This window comes from Carcharhinus amblyrhynchos, chromosome 1 (genome assembly GCF_965287045.1).
Source record: "Carcharhinus amblyrhynchos chromosome 1, sCarAmb.v2.hapA, whole genome shotgun sequence".
Lineage (NCBI taxonomy): Eukaryota > Metazoa > Chordata > Chondrichthyes > Carcharhiniformes > Carcharhinidae > Carcharhinus > Carcharhinus amblyrhynchos.
In genome coordinates this window covers 67,663,340-67,681,041 of record NC_137324.1, presented here as the reverse complement: position 1 = coordinate 67,681,041, position 17,702 = coordinate 67,663,340, and the positions used below count along the sequence as shown (strand labels likewise).

Sequence of the window (17,702 nt, the reverse complement as noted above, 5' to 3'; positions counted from 1 at the left end):
TTTATTACTATGGTTTCAATCACAAATACCAACCAGCTGCTAGGATTATAAGTAGTGGCTTGGCTGGGGCAAGATATGGCAGTAGATAGATGTACACAAATGTATTTTTTCCATCTCCAGTGCAATGGTCATTGGAAATGAGGCAACTTAATCAAATTACTAAATCAACATCACAGACGAGGTTTTCTGGCCTTGCTCATCCTGAAACTTTAAAATCCTGCCCGAGATCAAAGGACCTTTTCATGTTCTGCTCCTTGCCCGCTCCACTTCCTGTGAAGGGCAGGGCAGTAAAATTCCAGCCCATGTGTGGAACTTGAGTGTGCAGGGGTAGCAGTGAAAAAAGTACCACCCTTTATATCCTTCAAGAGTATGTGACAGTGCAGTTGATTAACAAGTAGTCAATCAGTAGCAGCATTTAATGCAAAAAAGGTACAAAATCTTCTTGGTACAGTCCCTGCTTCCCAATTCATCAAAAAAGATGAAAGTCTAGGCCTTGGGAGTTTTTATTTCATCAATATCACATCTGATTCAAATTACGTGCATTTAAGCTGAATCTTTGGTGCAATTCAATTGTCTGAACCTTTCTTATACATGACTATTTCTATTGAGTAGCCGTTGCAATGACAGAGCAAACAATTGCTCCACCACTATTGAGGAGCACAGTTGAATGCAAATAGCAATTAGTGTTTATTAAGTACCCATGCTTGAATGATGGGTAATATAGTTGGGGGTGGGGGTCCAAATCAAGACAATTGTTATGACCATAGCTATCCTGAGGTCTAGATCAAAGCTATTAAAGCATATTCATTATTCACACATTCACTAAAATCTCATTTTCAGTAGTTATGAATAATTTAATGAGGTTTCATTTAAGGGCAGTTTGTGATTAAATACTTTCTGAATCTGCCAACAATCCAGCTCAAACATAGTCAGAATCTGTAACGGCAGCATCAGACCTGACAGGCAGATTGGATTTGAGAGATGCAAGTACAGCATTCTCTTTTCCCTTACTGCAGCCATTCATTGGACTGAGCTGTGGACACATAAGCCATTTAAAAGATCAACCAATTAAGTGAACGTGCCAGCAATGCTAAAAATGGTACTGCAGCAACGGCCAATACTCACCGCATTGCTCTCAGTGCAATTTTGTATGCCAACTCAGCATCATGAGGTAGGAGAGACGTGAAGAGATACTTGGCAAAGGTGTGCATTGGAACGCTCTCTCGGTAGATGATTTCACCCAGGCCACTGTAGGGCCCACCTGCAGAGGAAGGCAAATGTTAGGCTCAATAATTGTACAAACAAGTCAGAAAGCAATGTGACCTCATGTACACAGCCATTTCGAAGACACAGGGAGTCCGATTTTAACTCCATCAGTGAATGGTTTTAGAATGAGCTAAAAATCAAAATCTAGCTGTTTATAGTGGGAAGGTATTTCTGAAAGCTGGAGAGTGACTAGAGGTCACAGCCTATTTATCCAAGGTTATGACAGGTGAGTAAGAGTTGGTGAGTAAGCAAACAGGTATAACAGCAAGGTATTGCACTGTTAAACTAATCAGATCTCTGTTTCACTGACAACAAATGTTTACTACAAAGAGCAAGGAGATAAAGTCATAGATGAATGGCAGCACAGTGGTTAGCTCTGCTGCCTCACGGCTCCAGGGATCTGGGTTCGATTCCCGGCTTGGGTCACTGTCATGTGGAGTTTACATGTTCGCCCTATGTCTGCATGGGTTTCGTCCCACACTCCAAAGATGTGTGGGTTAGATTGGTTGGCCATGCTAAATTGCCCTTTACTGTCCCAGGATGCGAAGGCGAAAGGGGTCAGCAGAGTAAATATGTGGAGTTATGGGGATAGGATCTGGGTAGGATTGCCTTTGGTGCAGACTCAATGGGCTGAAAGGCCTCCTTCAGCACAGTAGGGATTCTATGGTTTTCAAAGACACCAGTTCCATGTGATAAACTAATAAAATATTTTTAATGTTCTATTTAATTTCAATCACAACCATTGTCAGTAAAATCTGCTTATACTTTGTTTCCATTTAATGCACATTATACTCCAGACACCTGAATACCTACAATGACCTAGGCTAACATTTGGAGAGTGCTTTACTGTTGGAGATGCAGTCTTTAGATAAGATGTTAAGCCAACAAATTTCAGATGAGCTGAAGTAGAATAAAAGATCCCATGGCACCATTCAAACAAGAGCAGGGGTGTATTCTCTCATTGCCTTGGCCAGTATTTATCCCACGACCAATATTATGTCTTTGCTGTCTGTGAAACTTGCTCTGTACAAACTGGTTGCCATATTTTCTACATTATAGCAGTATAAAATTATAAAGCACACAGACTTGAGGTTGCAAAAGGTGCTACACAAATGCAAGCTATTTATTTCTTTAACACATGCTAGTAAAGACCAAGTATTTCATTTTCCCCCACCAGTCCCAATGACCTTTATGTGCCTGAAGGAGGCAGGCATGTAATCTGCACCTAGGCCTACTTTAACACCTCTCAAGTACAAGGGAGAACAAATTGGCCACTAGCTCTTCTTTGCTCCTTCAGGCAGGGGGTCAACAGTATCCTTTGCAATCTCAATGTATAAGCATTCCCAGCCACAACTCCAGAGTTGCTATTGTCAGAGATTACAGCATTGCTATTCTCAGCTGAATTCCCCTGATGGGCAGCACGTCGAGTTTATTTGAACAGGAGCAGAACAAAAATACATTTGAAAACATAGAACAATTGCAGAGTTTTGGATAAAGTGATGAGCATTAGGATAGTTAAATGATCCAGGCTCCTGTTAAATTAAGCAATCAGGATTTATAGAGCTGACACGGGTTGTGTGAAGTGTTTTCATTTCCTGTTCTGAAAGTTCCACGAAATTAATTCCCTTCCAAAGACAAAAATAAGTCAAAATACAAATGGAGGAGAAGACAATACTAAATATCAAAAGTTTAAGCACATAAATAAACTGAACAATCTTTCTCATGGCAAAGAGAGTAGCAATCCATCCCTACACAATGCATTCAATCTGCTGTCACTCAACGGCTGCTATTTGTTCAGCTCTAAAGGTGTTCAGGTTAGGTGGATTGGCCATGCTAAATTGCCCCTTAGTGTCAGGGAGACTAGCCAGGGTAAACACATGGGGTTATGGGGATAGGGGTTGGGTGGGATTGTGGTTGGTGCCGTCTCGATGGGCCGAATGACTGCTAAAGGCCAATTGTAGGGATTGTCTGATTCTAAGGCTGTGCAACAACGGGACATCCAAATCCAAGTCCAAGTCTGTGAGGAGGGTGAGATGTGTACCGGTTTTCTCTTAATCACCCAGAACAGGTTCACAATCTCAGCACAAACTCCAAGGGGTGACGCTGGGCAGAACACAATCAGGTTGAAGGAGAACAAAAACAGCAAGTATACATCCAGCAAAGCAGCAACTATAAAAGGTTAGGCTGAAAGTTCTTCAGAGTTAATTTACCTTCTAACAGGAAGACTGCTTGTTTTCGGAAAATTTTCACCAGCATGTCATCTAACTCGATCTCCTGCAGCTTTGCAATCAGCTGCTCCTCGTTGCGACACACTTTCTCCTGGGCATACAAGCCATCGGGCATTATTCGTTGCTGACCCAATCCAATCAGGGCTATTTCAACAGCTAGCGTTAAATAGGATTCCCCATCTTCCAGGAATTTGTGAGCAGGCAGATGTTGGTACTCCAGCAGTTTCAACTGCCCCATGGTTTCTATGAGAAAGAAACAGCCACGCACGATCACATTCGGTTAATCGTGCTGAAGAAAATTCCACTTTAAATCCAACCCCTAATATACTCTTCCAATGCGGAGTGCGGAATTAAGCCCTACCTGCACCGAGCTAAATTCAACTAGCCAGTGTTGCTACAACTGTTGGCTGCATTGCCCAGGAGATTGTGCCCAAGCATGGTCTGACATTCTCCTTTCCCCTGCCCCCTAAGAAAGGAGGGAGTAAATGCACAATGGATCAATTTTTAAAAATTCCAATAATCAGGCAAGATGAGCAAGTGATTTTCCAAAAAAAGCTGCAGAATAATTCAGACTCATTCTCCCAAGCTAATCTGTGCACCAACTAGCAGCTGTTTACAGGTCTGTAAGCTGCTTGTTTGAGCAAAGGAAATAGCTAGGGGCTGATGTGAAAACAGGGTGAGCTGGAATGCAAGAAGGAATCTGTGAAGAAGTGTCACGATAAGAGTTTTTCTTCAAAAAAGGCAACCACATGCAGTAAGCGAGTTTGGCATTGGTATTCTTGCATAATTCATAAAGCAAAGTATTTATGCCAGAGAAAACTGCACAGAAGTCTGCAATTATAACTTAAATGCCAATTCTCACCCATCTCAGGTAACCAAGCAACTAACTCTAAACTTGATTCAAGTTTCTTTGATCATTTATTAACAATCCCAGATCATACAGATGAAGATGCAGAACTGAGGGGTAAAAACATTGTACAATCTGGGGGCACAGATGCCAAGCATCCATCCCCTGTAAGGCCAGATTTTTAAGTAGTGAAGCTGGAGCAGCTATTCTAATCAGGGAGCTGACGTCAACAGGACTTCGTCATTTCTTTATCAGACCACTAGAGGGATCCCAAAGGGTGAAATAAAAGAAGAAAATTGAACACACTTACACCTGTCCAAGGAACTTATGACCCGATTGCCAAAAAGTTAATGAGTTACAGGAGATTCTACAGAGCAGACCCATCCCACACGTCACCTATCTCTACAAAAGCCTGGATGAAGATAGTTCCCACCAGGCCCCTGGTCTTTTAATTAACAGCAGTGACTGCACTTCTGAAGTAATTCACTGGTCAAAGTGCTGGGGGTGTATTCTGAGCTCATAAAAGGCACTATATAAATACAAGTCTTTCTTTATACTTACAGGCTATATATTCAAGAGGAATATAACCACAATTGTAATGCTAATGGAGTGCTCCATAAACAGAGTGGGAAGCTGAGAATTGAATGGATATTTGATGTAGGGAAGATGGTGTTTCTTTTTACTTTAACACTGATAGTGTTTTGTATAAATTTGAGACAGTTAAGTATTTAAAACCAGCAACAGATAGCTAATGCTAATATAATAATATTAAATTAATAATTTAAATTGGGTAATTTAGAAACCTAATGATAAAGCAAATGACTTAATTACATTAAACTCTAACTAAATACATAAAACCAGGTTATAGATGGCAGTGCAGGAGGCATTCTACATCCACAGTATGATCACATTGGTTTTAAGCACCTGCAACTCGAGGAACTTTGGCTCAGAGTTGTGGAGCTGAGTCCAAGGTGCAGACACAGTAATGTATCAGGAAGTCAGGAGAGCTTCAGGGCAGGGGAATAGGCAGTGGTGGAACAAGAAAGTTACCAGGACACTTTGACCCATGGAGGCAGCCGGCCTACCTTAGGCTAGGTAGTAGTTTACATTTGATTCGTGATCAGGAACAGGAGGATGCAAGACAGGTAAGGGGAGCACAGCAGTTTTGAGCTAACTGTCTTCATCCATACTGGGAACAAAAACTGCAGGGAGAACAAGCAAAAAGGACTGTAGCACCATGATAGAGGAAGCCACTCATAATTCTGAAACAAAAACAGAAAATGCTGGCAAATCTCAGCAGGTCTGACAGCATCTGTGGGGAGACAATGGAGCAAATGTTTCAAATCTAGATGACCCTTCGTCAGAGCCCCTCTGGGGTCATCTAGATGCGAAATGTTGGCTATGTTCTCTCCCCATAGATACTGTCAGACCTGCTGAGATTTTCCAGCACTTTTTTTGTTTCAGATTCCAGCATCAGCAGTATTATGCTTTTATCTCAATTCTGTAATTGGTTTTGTTCAAATTTAAGACATCCATTTTGGACATAACCTTGCAAGTGTGCCTTAGTGATGTCCAGTAAATTAAATTCATTTATCTCCATTTGTGCCATTAATTCATCCATCTAATTATGAATGCTTTGTACATTTCAATACAACCTTTGTAATTTTAATTTTTACTATTCTTCTCTGATACAGCTTGAAGTGCTAATTCCTCATTACTAAAAATCTGTTCTTCATACAATCTGCCTGATTTCATCAAATCATCTAATCTTGTCTATAACCTTGACTTCTCTTCAGACATATAAATTTGGGAAAATGGAGTTGTTCTGTTGTGATGGACTCTACTTAACCCAAGCTGAGACCACTATTCTGGTGAATCAAATAATTACAGTGGGAAACAGGACTTTAAACTAACAAGGCAAAGGTGGGGAGGATTCCAATAGGGGCAACTTATACATCTGAAGAGAAGTCAAAGGTTATAGAGCAGATTAAGTCAATACATAAATGAAGCATGAATAAGAGTTTCAGTGGCAGATGAACTGAGACAGAACAAAGATGGGCAATGTTACAGAGGTGGAAAGAGAAAGCATGGATAATGGTACGAACAGGAGGTTGGAAGCTCATCTCAGTCAACATGTCACCAAGATAACAAACAGATTGGCCAAAATGCAGACTGTTGCCAGGTAGAGGGATAGAGCTAGTAATTAGGGAATAGAGTAAGCTTGAGGATTGGGAAAGTTTTAAAAAAAAAAATCACCAAAGGGTGATCCAAAAGGGAAATATGAAAGTAAACTAACAAGAAATAGAAAAACAGATTCTCAGGCTAAAACGGAAGAGAGTAAACAGAGTCCTCTGACAGGCAATGATAGTTTTAGTGTGCTGTATTTCTGCGTTGGGCTTGCAAAGTGAGCAAGTGGCTTGAGCCCTATTTAGAGGATGCTGATCTTATTGCATGTGCAGCTGTTTGCACCCTAATGTGTGCACTGACTGGTGAAGGTAGATCTGTGGTAGACAGAAGGGAAAAAAAGAGTCATTCACAGATTTCTTAACTAGCACATTGAGGAAAGGGAGCACGTTAGACCACTTCATCTCCTCCATCTCAAAAGTGAATTGGAGCTTAGTATAGAGCTCAGTAACGTGTGCCAGAAAATCTGAACATACAAATTCAAAAATCATCTACATATTGGGAATATGTACAGGGTAGGAAGTGGGAGTACAGAATTGGTTATAGGACATGAAACAGGATGAATGAACATGTGATTATAAGGATGGCACCAGAAAACAAGCAGAGTGCTGTTCAGAGTGTTATGAATCTTTGCAATTTGCTAACTCAGACTATGGATGCTCGATCATTGAGTATTGACAGATTTTTGGACCTAAAAGGGATTTAAGAGACATGGGGATGGAGTGGGAAAATGGAGTTGATGCAGAAATCCAGACATGACTTGAGTGAACTGCTCAAGCAGCCATTTGACTCACTCACTCCTGCTTCTACTTCTCATATCCTTAAGTTATAACTTAAATTAATAAATAGAATTCTGTGTTGGGCTTCTTTAACTTCACCCTGCTGAAACCCTGATGTCAGTGCCAAACAAACTAATGGCAGGTCCATCGTTTCACCATGTTAACAACAGACAACACAAAAATTAGATGAGAGAAAACAAATGCATTCTACATTGACTGTTTAAGCTTCTCATACCTGTAAATTCAGAATACCCAGAACTTTCGTCATCCACTCTACAAGCATCCATTAATGTGCTGAAGAGACAGCCAATAGGGTCCAGTGGGTGACCTACCCAGCCTTCAAGATTGGTTATTGTTGTGATTCCTTTGTGGAAAAACAAAATCAATTGTTACATGGTTAAAAAAAACTAACTCTACAAAACAGACAGATTGTCAATATTAGCTTTTTATGTCTTGCACTTGAACTATACTTTCATCTGAAATATTTCAGATTTCCAGCATCTGCAGTATTTTGCTTTGATTATACTGTAATCTGAACTCGTGTGGCTTTGTATTATTCACTTAAATACATGACACACAAGAGGCCCCTGTTGGTCTGCTTTGGTATCCACTAGGGACCAGTGTAAAAGAAAACCTTCTTCACATCCACTTAACTCGAGAGTTGGGGAGTAAACATTAATTAAATTGAGCCTTGTCACAAACCAACAAACCATTTGAAGTACCTTTAACATGGGGAAATAAAAATGGTCCAAGGTGCTTCACAGGAGCATAAAATTTGACACTGAATCATATAGGAGATATTACAACAAATCAACAAAAAACATGGCCAAATAAGTAGGTTTGAAGGAATGTTTTTAAAGGAGAACACAAAAATGTAGGAAGACAGATTATAATTAATGATGCACAAGAGACCAGAATTGGAGGAACACAGCAGGTTGTAAGGCTGGAGATCACAGAGTTAGGGAGGGTGAGGCCATCAGTCCATGGAGGAGCATTTTAAAATCTAAGCATTGTCAGACTGGGAGCCAATATAGGTCGGCAAGCAGCAGAGTGACAGCTGCAGAGGACTTGATGTGTGCTAGGATATCAGCGGAGTTTTGGATGGACTCAAGTTTACATACAGTGGCCAGGAGGGCATTGGAAAAGGCAAGTCTAGAGCAATAAAGACATTTCAACAACAGATGAACCAAGGCAAGGGTGAGGTTGATTGACATGAATGAGTTGGATATTTGGGGATGGGGTGGTCTTGTTGACGCAAATGTGATTGAAAGCTCTAAGGGTTAAGTATGACACCAAGCTTGTACACAGTTTGGTTTAGCATCAGGCCGTTAGTAGGGAGAGAGATGGAGTCTATGGCTAATGAGTAGAGTTTGTGGTGGGGACCACAGACAATAGCTTCAGTCTTTTCAACATCTAAAATCAGAAGAAATTTCTTCTTCAGTACTGGGTGTCAGACAAAATCAGACAGTGGACAGGTTAGGAGAGGTGGTGCCGAGGTGTGACTGGTGTCTCCAACTTACCGGGTATAACCTGATGCTGTGTTTTCAGACAATGTTACCAAGGATAATATATCATTGAGAAATAGGAGGGGGTCAAGGACAGATCCTTGAGGGAGAGCAGATGAGGCCAGTATGGTGGCACAGTGGTTAGTACTGCTGCCTCTCAGCGCTAGAGGCCTGGGTTCAATTCTGGCCTTGGTGACTGTGTAGAGTTGTATGTTCTCCCCCATATCTCTGAGTGGGTTTCCTCCGGGTGCTTTAGTTTCCTCTCAGTCCAAAGACGTGCAGGTTTGGCGGATTAGCCACACTAAATTGTATCTTAGTATTCCAAGATGTGTAGGTTAGGGGATTAGCAGGTAGGTACATGGGGTTACGTGGATAGGGCCTGGGTAAGATGTTCTACTGGGGAGCCGATGCAGACTTGATGGGCTGAATGGCTTTCTTCTGCACTTTAGAGATTCTGTAATTCTATGTATTGACATGCAAATAGGAAGAAAAGCCATTGTAGGTGATTCTCTGGTTACAACTATATAGATAAGAATGGAGCTCCACCTACCTGGATGATGGAAGTGAGGAATCGGGAATAGGATGGTGCGGTCAAAGAATGAAGGAGGATAATTTACTACGGTCACAATCACTTAGGAGGTAATTTGTGACTCAACATAGAAGTTATGGCAAAGATGGCCATTTGAAAGTGCATTTTACAGCTTTCCTCTGCTTACCTTTCCTCTGTGCCTGGAACATTTCAAGCTGTTTTTGCTGTTGCCGCCTCAGTGTATTGACAATTGCTATTGCTAGTCTCAAGGCCTCTCTGGGATATCCATGAGATCGCAGTGCGTCCACTCGAGCACAAGCTGTAGGGACATGCTCTAAAATTCCAAGGGAATGCAAAGAAAAGGAATAGCAAAGAGAAGAAAAGGTACATTAAGCTATGTGACAATCAGGCTTGGCAATGAATCCAATAGATACTTGTGGCAGGAACTCCATACTTAAAAACCAGCAGTTATAAACAGGCACTGTATTCATGGCCCAGGCCTTCAATTTTTCCCCCAGTACCATAGAAACTGGACAAAGAGAAAAGACATGCAAATGTCTTTCCGGTTTAGCCACTTACCGTGCCATAGGGGCCACCCATGAGAGTCAAACAGTGAATTTTCACTGTCGCCATGGTAACAGTAGTTTGTGTAGAGGTCACTGCTAATAATGTGCTGTAAATGGTTGTCCTGCCAGTGGAGATCACATGCCTCAATGGCTCGTGTGAACACAGTCCGGTGAGGCCTGTTTGCAGTATCTGTCAGCAAATTGAAAAAGGTACTTCAATTGTGTGCACTTAAAAAAAAAAGAGCAGCAGCTCCTTGAACCCAACATTCAGCAAATCACATTATGGTATATTCACCCCTCCCTTAAAAACTATTCATCCCTCCCTGAAAAACATACCAAAGTGTGCTATGCACATATGGTGCAGAGTAATTCCATCTACTTTTTATACATTACAAAATAACAATGCATGTACGTGAAGCAGTTTGGGGAGATGCAATTTAAATGCAAGCTATTTCTCATTGCATTGTTAACCATAACAGCCTTAATGACAGTGCTATCATATAATAGGGATAGCTCTGTTGCAAACCAAAATAAAACAAAAAAATGCTGAAAAATCTCAGCAGGTCTAGCAGCAGCTGTGGAGAGAGGAATAGAACTCAAGTAGAGTCCAATATTATTCTTCTTCCAGAACTTTCTTCAGAAGTCGAGAACTAATTTGCATTTCCAAGTTAGAAAGAACAGCAAATAGTGTGGAGGGAAACTTGAAGTTACAGACATGCCAAGACACTGAAGCACACAGACAGACTAAGTGTTTAGCACTGCCACCTCACAGCACCTGAGACCCAGGTTCAATTCCCAGCCTCAGGTGACTGTCTGAGTGGAGTTTGCACGATCTCCCAGTGTCTGTGTGGGTTTCCTGCAGCTGCTCCTGTTTCCTCCCACAGTCCAAAAGGTGTGGTGGTTAGGTGGATTGACTAAATTGCCCATCAGAAGGGCTAGCTAGGGTAAATATGTAGGGTTATGGGGATAGGGCTGGGTGGGTTTGTGGTTGATGCAGGCTAGATGGGCCAAATAGCCTCCTGCTGCACTGTAAGATTCTGTGATTCTGTGAAGAGAGTGTGATAAAACTGGTGGGAAATAGAATTCAATGAGAGAAAGTGTGATATCTGCTTAGAATTGGACAAGGACAAACCAGAATACATTCTTAATAGAGAGAGAGTAGGAGCTTTGGAAGAACCGGGGAGATTTGGGGGTCCAAGTAGACAAATTACAGACCCTGGTACACAGGTCAAAAAGCATAACATGATGTTAGCCCCAATTTCAAAGGGATTGGATCAGAAAAAAAAACACAAATGAATCTTCAATTATGCAGAGCTCTTCCAATCAAAATATTTAATATAGTAAAAAGGGATCCAATGGAGAAAACACAGAAAAGCTATTTCTCCTAGTGGAAAAAGTGAAATTGGGAAATAATTTTCCTCTGAAGGAGCATGAAAATCTTGAAAGGTTCTGGATGCAATATCAAATGAAAATTTGAAGACCAAGATAGATTTTTTTCTTTAAGCAAGTGCAAAGGATGTGGAACAGAACAGGCTCCAGGGGCTGAATGGCCTCCTCCAGTTTCAATGTTTTGGACCAGTACACACTTGCTTTCCCAGCTATCAGGCAAAGTTGTGCAGGTAGAAATGAAAGCTGGGAGTGATAAAACATTTTTTTTCCCCTGCAGCTGTTGGTACAGTGGCATCTGCATTGCAGATTGAGCAGATCTGACATTATTGTGAGTTCACCAAGCCAAAGATCTGCATCAACTAAATGCAGAAGTTCTTTATATGGTTTATAAAAGATAATGACTTGAAGACCATCTCACCTGACATCATTAAAGAAAAAAAATCACATGACTGCCCAAGTAGCAGGGTTCTGGAATATCACAGCCTAATGCCAAAATTATCAACAATTATACATTATAAAACTGTTTATTCCAAATTTTACAACTGCAAAAATCAAAGTGTCTTAAATAAAATTATTTTCCCTAGTAATTTAGCTGAATTTTAAAATCACTATAAAATCACAATTAAAAAAATTTAGAAAGTCACATTTTACTTTAAAAGAAAAAGGTCTTGTTAATGTCTCTGAAACATATCAACTCCTTGCTGGAGTAGATTTTCCACAAAGGCCAGGAGCCCCCCCCGAACTTGCTCAAATAGTCAATATTCCTGTGTCAGCATTGAAGAGTTATTGAATTTCATGGGCATCATGTACAGATCCAATTCAGTTTTTATTGAGAACACAAATCCAGGAGTTTCTGGATAACTATCAGGAGCTGAAGGCAATTTTACACCAACTCATCCATGTTCATGGAAATTCCCTATCAGTGTCCCAGTGAGTCCAAATCTAAGACATTCTTGGCCTGTTTATTTTAGCTGGTCAGTGGATAAACTTACAGAACCACCAGATCTAATAAATCATGTAGGCTTGAGGGATTACTTGCATTCAATTATGATCTGCAACTCCTTGTTCAAATCAATTTTTCCACCCATTTCTTCACCAATTATACTTTTCAAATATTAATCTGTTTCTAGGTGTGCAATCTTTGCTCGAAACCCAAAGTTTTAATGAATTATTCTAATTGTTCCAGTGCGGTAGTCCAACACCAATGTCCTTGGAGGGCAGGAATTTCCAGCACCATAGCGGCGTGTTTTTCCAGTGGCTGAGGCACCTCACCATTGCTTGCCAGCAAGATCTTCCAGTTCCGCCAATGTCTATAGTGTTTTGTGTACTTCTACCATCTTGCCACTGGGCAGCACGCCACAGTGTGGGGGAGTGGAGACAAGACAATCCCGCAGGAGGGAAGAGCTGAAAAATCCTCCCCTCCTCCCGCCAACTCCAATTTACTTTATCAAAGCCTTTTATGTTTTTGGACATTGATGTTGGATCTCTGCATAATTTACTGCACTCTAAGGAAAGAAGTTGCGATTTGGCTCAAAGCTTCCTTTTTTGTTCCTTGGTGGGACGTGAGCATCACTGGCAAGGCCAGCATTTGTTGTTCATTCCCACTCTCACACAAGAAGCCTCTCAGCCCCATTCCGTTCACAATCCCCTCTCCCCACCACCAATAATGACCATGTAATTGCACAAAAGGAAAAAAAAGTCCAGTTGCATTGGAGCTGACTAAAGAATAAAGTCCTTAATTTAATCCTCACCTTGGTTAGCATTTGCACCCTGAGGCAAAGCATTGGTTAAATTGGGCAGCTCATTTCCATGGTTTCCATCCTCCCAGGGACAAACATCAACACAGTTCCATTTTTTGAGCTGCTTTAGCCAGCCTGCTTTCTGTTCAGGCTTACAATGGGGATTTAAGACTATACACATCCACAGAGCACCTAAGGATCCAAAAAGCAGACAGACAAATTAAAACCATGGCATTAAATTAAAAACCTCAGAGTAATTTCCAAATACAGCTCACGGAGATTCTGGGAAACAAGTTTTAAATTTGAATCTTCAACAGTATTAATAAATATCCAGAGGAAGCAGTCCCCACTCATTCAAGTCAATTTGCATCAAGAGCAGATGGGCCTGTATTTTACTATATTGCCATTTCTCATTTCCCTATTGAAATAAACTCATGATAAAGTTTCTTCACAAATTGAACTGCAACCTTAAAAAAAAACCAACTATTTAAATACCAATTTTGTATAGTCAACGACGAAAATAAAACAAGACTAAAATAAAACAAGACCAAAATAAATCTACTTTAAAGCATTATGTTAGCAACGAGTGTGGAAAACACTCAGCAGTCCACATTGACTCAATATTATTAAGATATTAAATTATTAAACAAATATTATTAAATTAATAACATTAATGCTTGCTTAGCTGATCATTTGTCCCTGCCTGGTTGATGCTCTACAACTGCAAAGCTTATTTTTCTTTTAATCAAGTGCTTTTACCTCACTGAGGTGGATTCAGGCTCATGCATATCCAAAAACCTGCTCTGAAAACCCAGCTGTGAACTTCCACAACATTCTAAAACATTCAATTTGCCCCATCTCTTACTGTTAACAGATTTATTAAAAAATTCCAGGATCTGGAGCTAAACCTGGACCAAACACCATCAATTCTTCCTCAGGCCATATCCTGTTTCATTGGAATCAGTTTAGAAGTACCGTTTACAAACTAACTAAACAGAAAAGGGGCAAAAATATTACCTCCGATCACCTGCAGTGATGGTGTTACCTAGAATAGGATGGTGGAGAGAAGGATGAGGAAACAAAGACAAAGATACCCAACATGGCTGGATCAGCATGGATTTCATATTCATTCTGCTCAGTTTCCAGACCAAACCATGCAGTGTGAGGATTTGAACATCAGAGGATAGCATTAAGTCATCCAAGTGCCAATCAATGGCCATATCTAACAAACCACCTTTTCCTGACATTCACTGGTATCACACCATCATCAAACTCCTACTATCAATATCCTACGGCTTACAATTGACCAGAAACTGAACTGTAGCAGCCCTATAAATACTGTGGCAGGTAACTTGCCTCTTAAGTCCTAAAGCCTGGTCTGCCATTTACAAGACACAGGTCATGAACATGTTGGATGACTCTCCACTTGCCTGGGCAAAAGTAGCTCCAGAAATCAATTAAGATGTTCATCATCTGAAATAAAGCAGCCCACTTGATTGACACCCTCATCCATGACCTTAAATACTCACTCCCTCCACTACTGACACACAGTTGCAGCAATGTATATCACCTAGAGGGTGCACTGTAGCAACTCACCAAGGCTCCTTTGGCAGCATCTTCCAAACCTGCAACCTCTACTACTTAGAAGGACAATGGCAACAGATGTACAGGAACAACATCACCTGCAAGCTCCCCTCTGAGCCCCCCAGAATCCTTTGTTGTCATGGGGTCAAAATCCTGGAACTCCCCAAAAGCATTTTGGGTATAACAACATCACATGAATTGCAGCAGTTCAAGGTGGCAACTCATTACCAAGATTTCATGAGGGATTAGGGATGGGTAACAAATGCTGGCCTTGGTAGTGATGCTCAGATCCCAAGAATAAGTTAAAAAGGAAGCTTGGTTGGCCCTCTGAAAGCCCCTGTCAGTTACTGGTAGGAGTCAGCTCTTGAAAGCAGGCGGCTGCCAATGGCAAAGATGAAAATGTTTTAAGAACCAAAAATAGAAGATAGTTGACAACTACAATCAAGATTTTTTTTCCTCAAATTGAACAGCTTTTAAAAAGGTGAAAGAAAAAAATCACTAACTCAAAATGAATTGACTAATTGACTACAGATTACATTCTCATTTGCTTGAAATTTCTGCCTTTATTTGAAGATCGTTTTGTTTGGATCACAGATATTTTGGTGTAAACAATTTGATTTGATTCTCACAAATGAGATAATGACCAATGCCAGTCTCATCATGAGATGAAGGGTAGGAAATATTAAGTTTAGTTTAAATTGTAACACATACAAGCAGCTTTCTATAGAATTGAGTTCATAGCGCTTCAAAAAGAACAAAGATTATACAAATATATACACACACATATACCTGGAATAACTCAGCATTCCAATTAGATCCTTAATACAGGTCTGAAAAATAATGCGATTAACATTAAATATCAATTATATTCTGTGAGCCATCAACTGGCCTCATGCTACGGCTCTAAACAAGGTCTAAATTAACCATTTTTTTTACATGATTTTCATGAGCTGTTGCCTAGTTACAGATGAGTGCTTTCAGACATGTGTCAAAGTATGTGGGCATCAGCAAGCAAACTTTTTATGAATAAAGACTCAACATTCAGCCACTGCAGAAAGCTTTAGGAAACTGCAACTCAATTTGGGCTTGCAATTAGAGACAAATGCATAAGTTTTCATTTTGAGAGACAGGGATATAGATGAAGCAGCACTTTGCCCAATCCCCCTCCTCCCACAGCGCACAGACACTTTTAAATAATTAATCTGTGCCCGGCAATGTGCAGATCACATACGGTTAATGCACACCTATTTAAAGGCTACAACTGCCACAAATTCAGACAGACTGCTGTAACCATGTGCCAATTACTAATAAAGCCTGTATGTGGCTAAAATACACTTTATTTGCCTAAGGAGAACAGGGGAGATAGAAAAAGACAGCTTCTTCACAGTATCATTGTAGTAACAGGGTAATATCTGAATAGAGACAATTGATTCTGATCATCCAATACAAAGTATAATTCTGAAGAGAAAAACGTTTCATTTGATTCTTAGTTATAATGTTAGAGTGGCCCTAGGTAACCCAAGTCTAACCACACTATTTAGCTTCAGTTCCAAGATAATTTAGAAAGAATTTGAACTTGTGGCTGACTGGTACATAAGAGAGCCTTCGGAGCAAGCATGCAAATATCACGTTTCCCATTAGATAACGAGATGCTAACTCTCACAGTGCTATGCAATTTAATATTAATGCCACTGGGGAAACAGTAGGAATAAATTTCAAGTGATGTGTAGGAAAGCTCTGGAGAAATGCTAGTTCAGATTTTGTTACCATGAGGAAAAGACCCAGAAAACAAATATGCTGCCAAAAACAGGAGATTTTTTTAAAAATCCCTTCATTGGAGCAGTAATGTATTCCAATAAAGTTCACAGGCAAGATAGAAATTGTGCCATTTGTTACTTGAAACCAGCCATTTACCATTGGTGGTGTTGCACTCTGTAGGCTGCATTTAGGTCACTCGACAATTAAAAATTATTCTATTAGGTGTCTGCACAAATATCAATCATGCAGGAATAAAATTAAGTGAAATAAGCGACATCTCACTAAAAAGGTGAGTTTTAAAGGAGATTACTTTCGAGAAGGTTTGAGAAACTCATGACAGGTTGCACAGAAAATCCTGCCCCTGGTCCCAAATACAAAGGTTTCAGTGGTTAATCAAGCATGTGAGGTGAAGGTAGGCAACGTTATACACTGGGGAGGACATGAGGGTCAAAAGCTTAGCTCAGCATTGATCAGATCACAATGGTATTGCTTTATCATAAGGGGTGCATGTATACTCAATGAGCTTCTCCTGTACCTTTAATCAAAACTCCATGTATGGACAGAGAAGTTTCAACATGATTGGGAAGTATTATATTGATCCCCAAAACTTTGCAGCAATGACGCTTAATTCAGGAGACCAGGAGCTCATAACATTTGCGCCACTTCAGTTATACAGAATTCTGTAGATCACTCCTGACATTGAATATGCTACACTGACACCTTTATATATCCAATGTCACGTAACCACATGAAGGTTATGGTTGAAATATGGCAAACATTGCACATTAACAATTTATTATTGTTCTAGGTGACTATGCATTTACAATTTTTCCAAAGACACAGTTTGATCATGTGCAGCAGGCACGCACAGCCTCAGCACAGAAAAGACAGCCACGAAATAGTGTGCTGTGGACTCGGGGTCCTTAGACGACTGAATCTTTTATTTTTTGTCCTAATTCACTCCATTATTGAATTAAACTTTGATGTATTGGTCTTGACATCTGCTTCAAGCTGATTGTATTGTGTATGATAGTTTAATCACTCCCTATGCATTTTACAGTGGCTGCCTGATTAATGCAATAGATTACCTGTGCTATCTGCGGCAAGTGGGAATCATTGCCTTTTCCAAACTACACTTCCTTCATTTGTTGAAAACAGACTACATGTTGTATTAAAAAACTACCCAGGCTAAAGGAAATTAACAGACTTGCACTACATGTCTTCTCATGTAACATACACGTGCACACAAATTTTTTTTAAAATAGTGTTTAATCCATTGGACTAATGGGGAGTGTGTGTGTGTGTGTGTGTGTGTGTGTGTGTGTGTG

General features: G+C 40.3%; 1 protein-coding gene across 1 annotated transcript in view; it reads right to left on the bottom strand.

Annotated features, from left to right (window-relative positions):
- LOC145341448 (zinc finger SWIM domain-containing protein 6) overlaps positions 1-17,702 on the bottom strand; it is a 177,163-nt gene that overhangs the window by 24,267 nt on the left and 135,194 nt on the right. Inside the window, exons 5-10 of the mRNA XM_080186405.1 lie at positions 13,045-13,224; positions 9,918-10,094; positions 9,526-9,672; positions 7,540-7,668; positions 3,477-3,737; positions 1,126-1,261 (exon numbers count right to left, since the gene is read on the bottom strand). Of these exons, the coding sequence (XP_080042531.1) occupies positions 1,126-1,261; positions 3,477-3,737; positions 7,540-7,668; positions 9,526-9,672; positions 9,918-10,094; positions 13,045-13,224 (1,030 nt within the window). The remainder of the gene's footprint in view (positions 1-1,125; positions 1,262-3,476; positions 3,738-7,539; positions 7,669-9,525; positions 9,673-9,917; positions 10,095-13,044; positions 13,225-17,702) is intronic.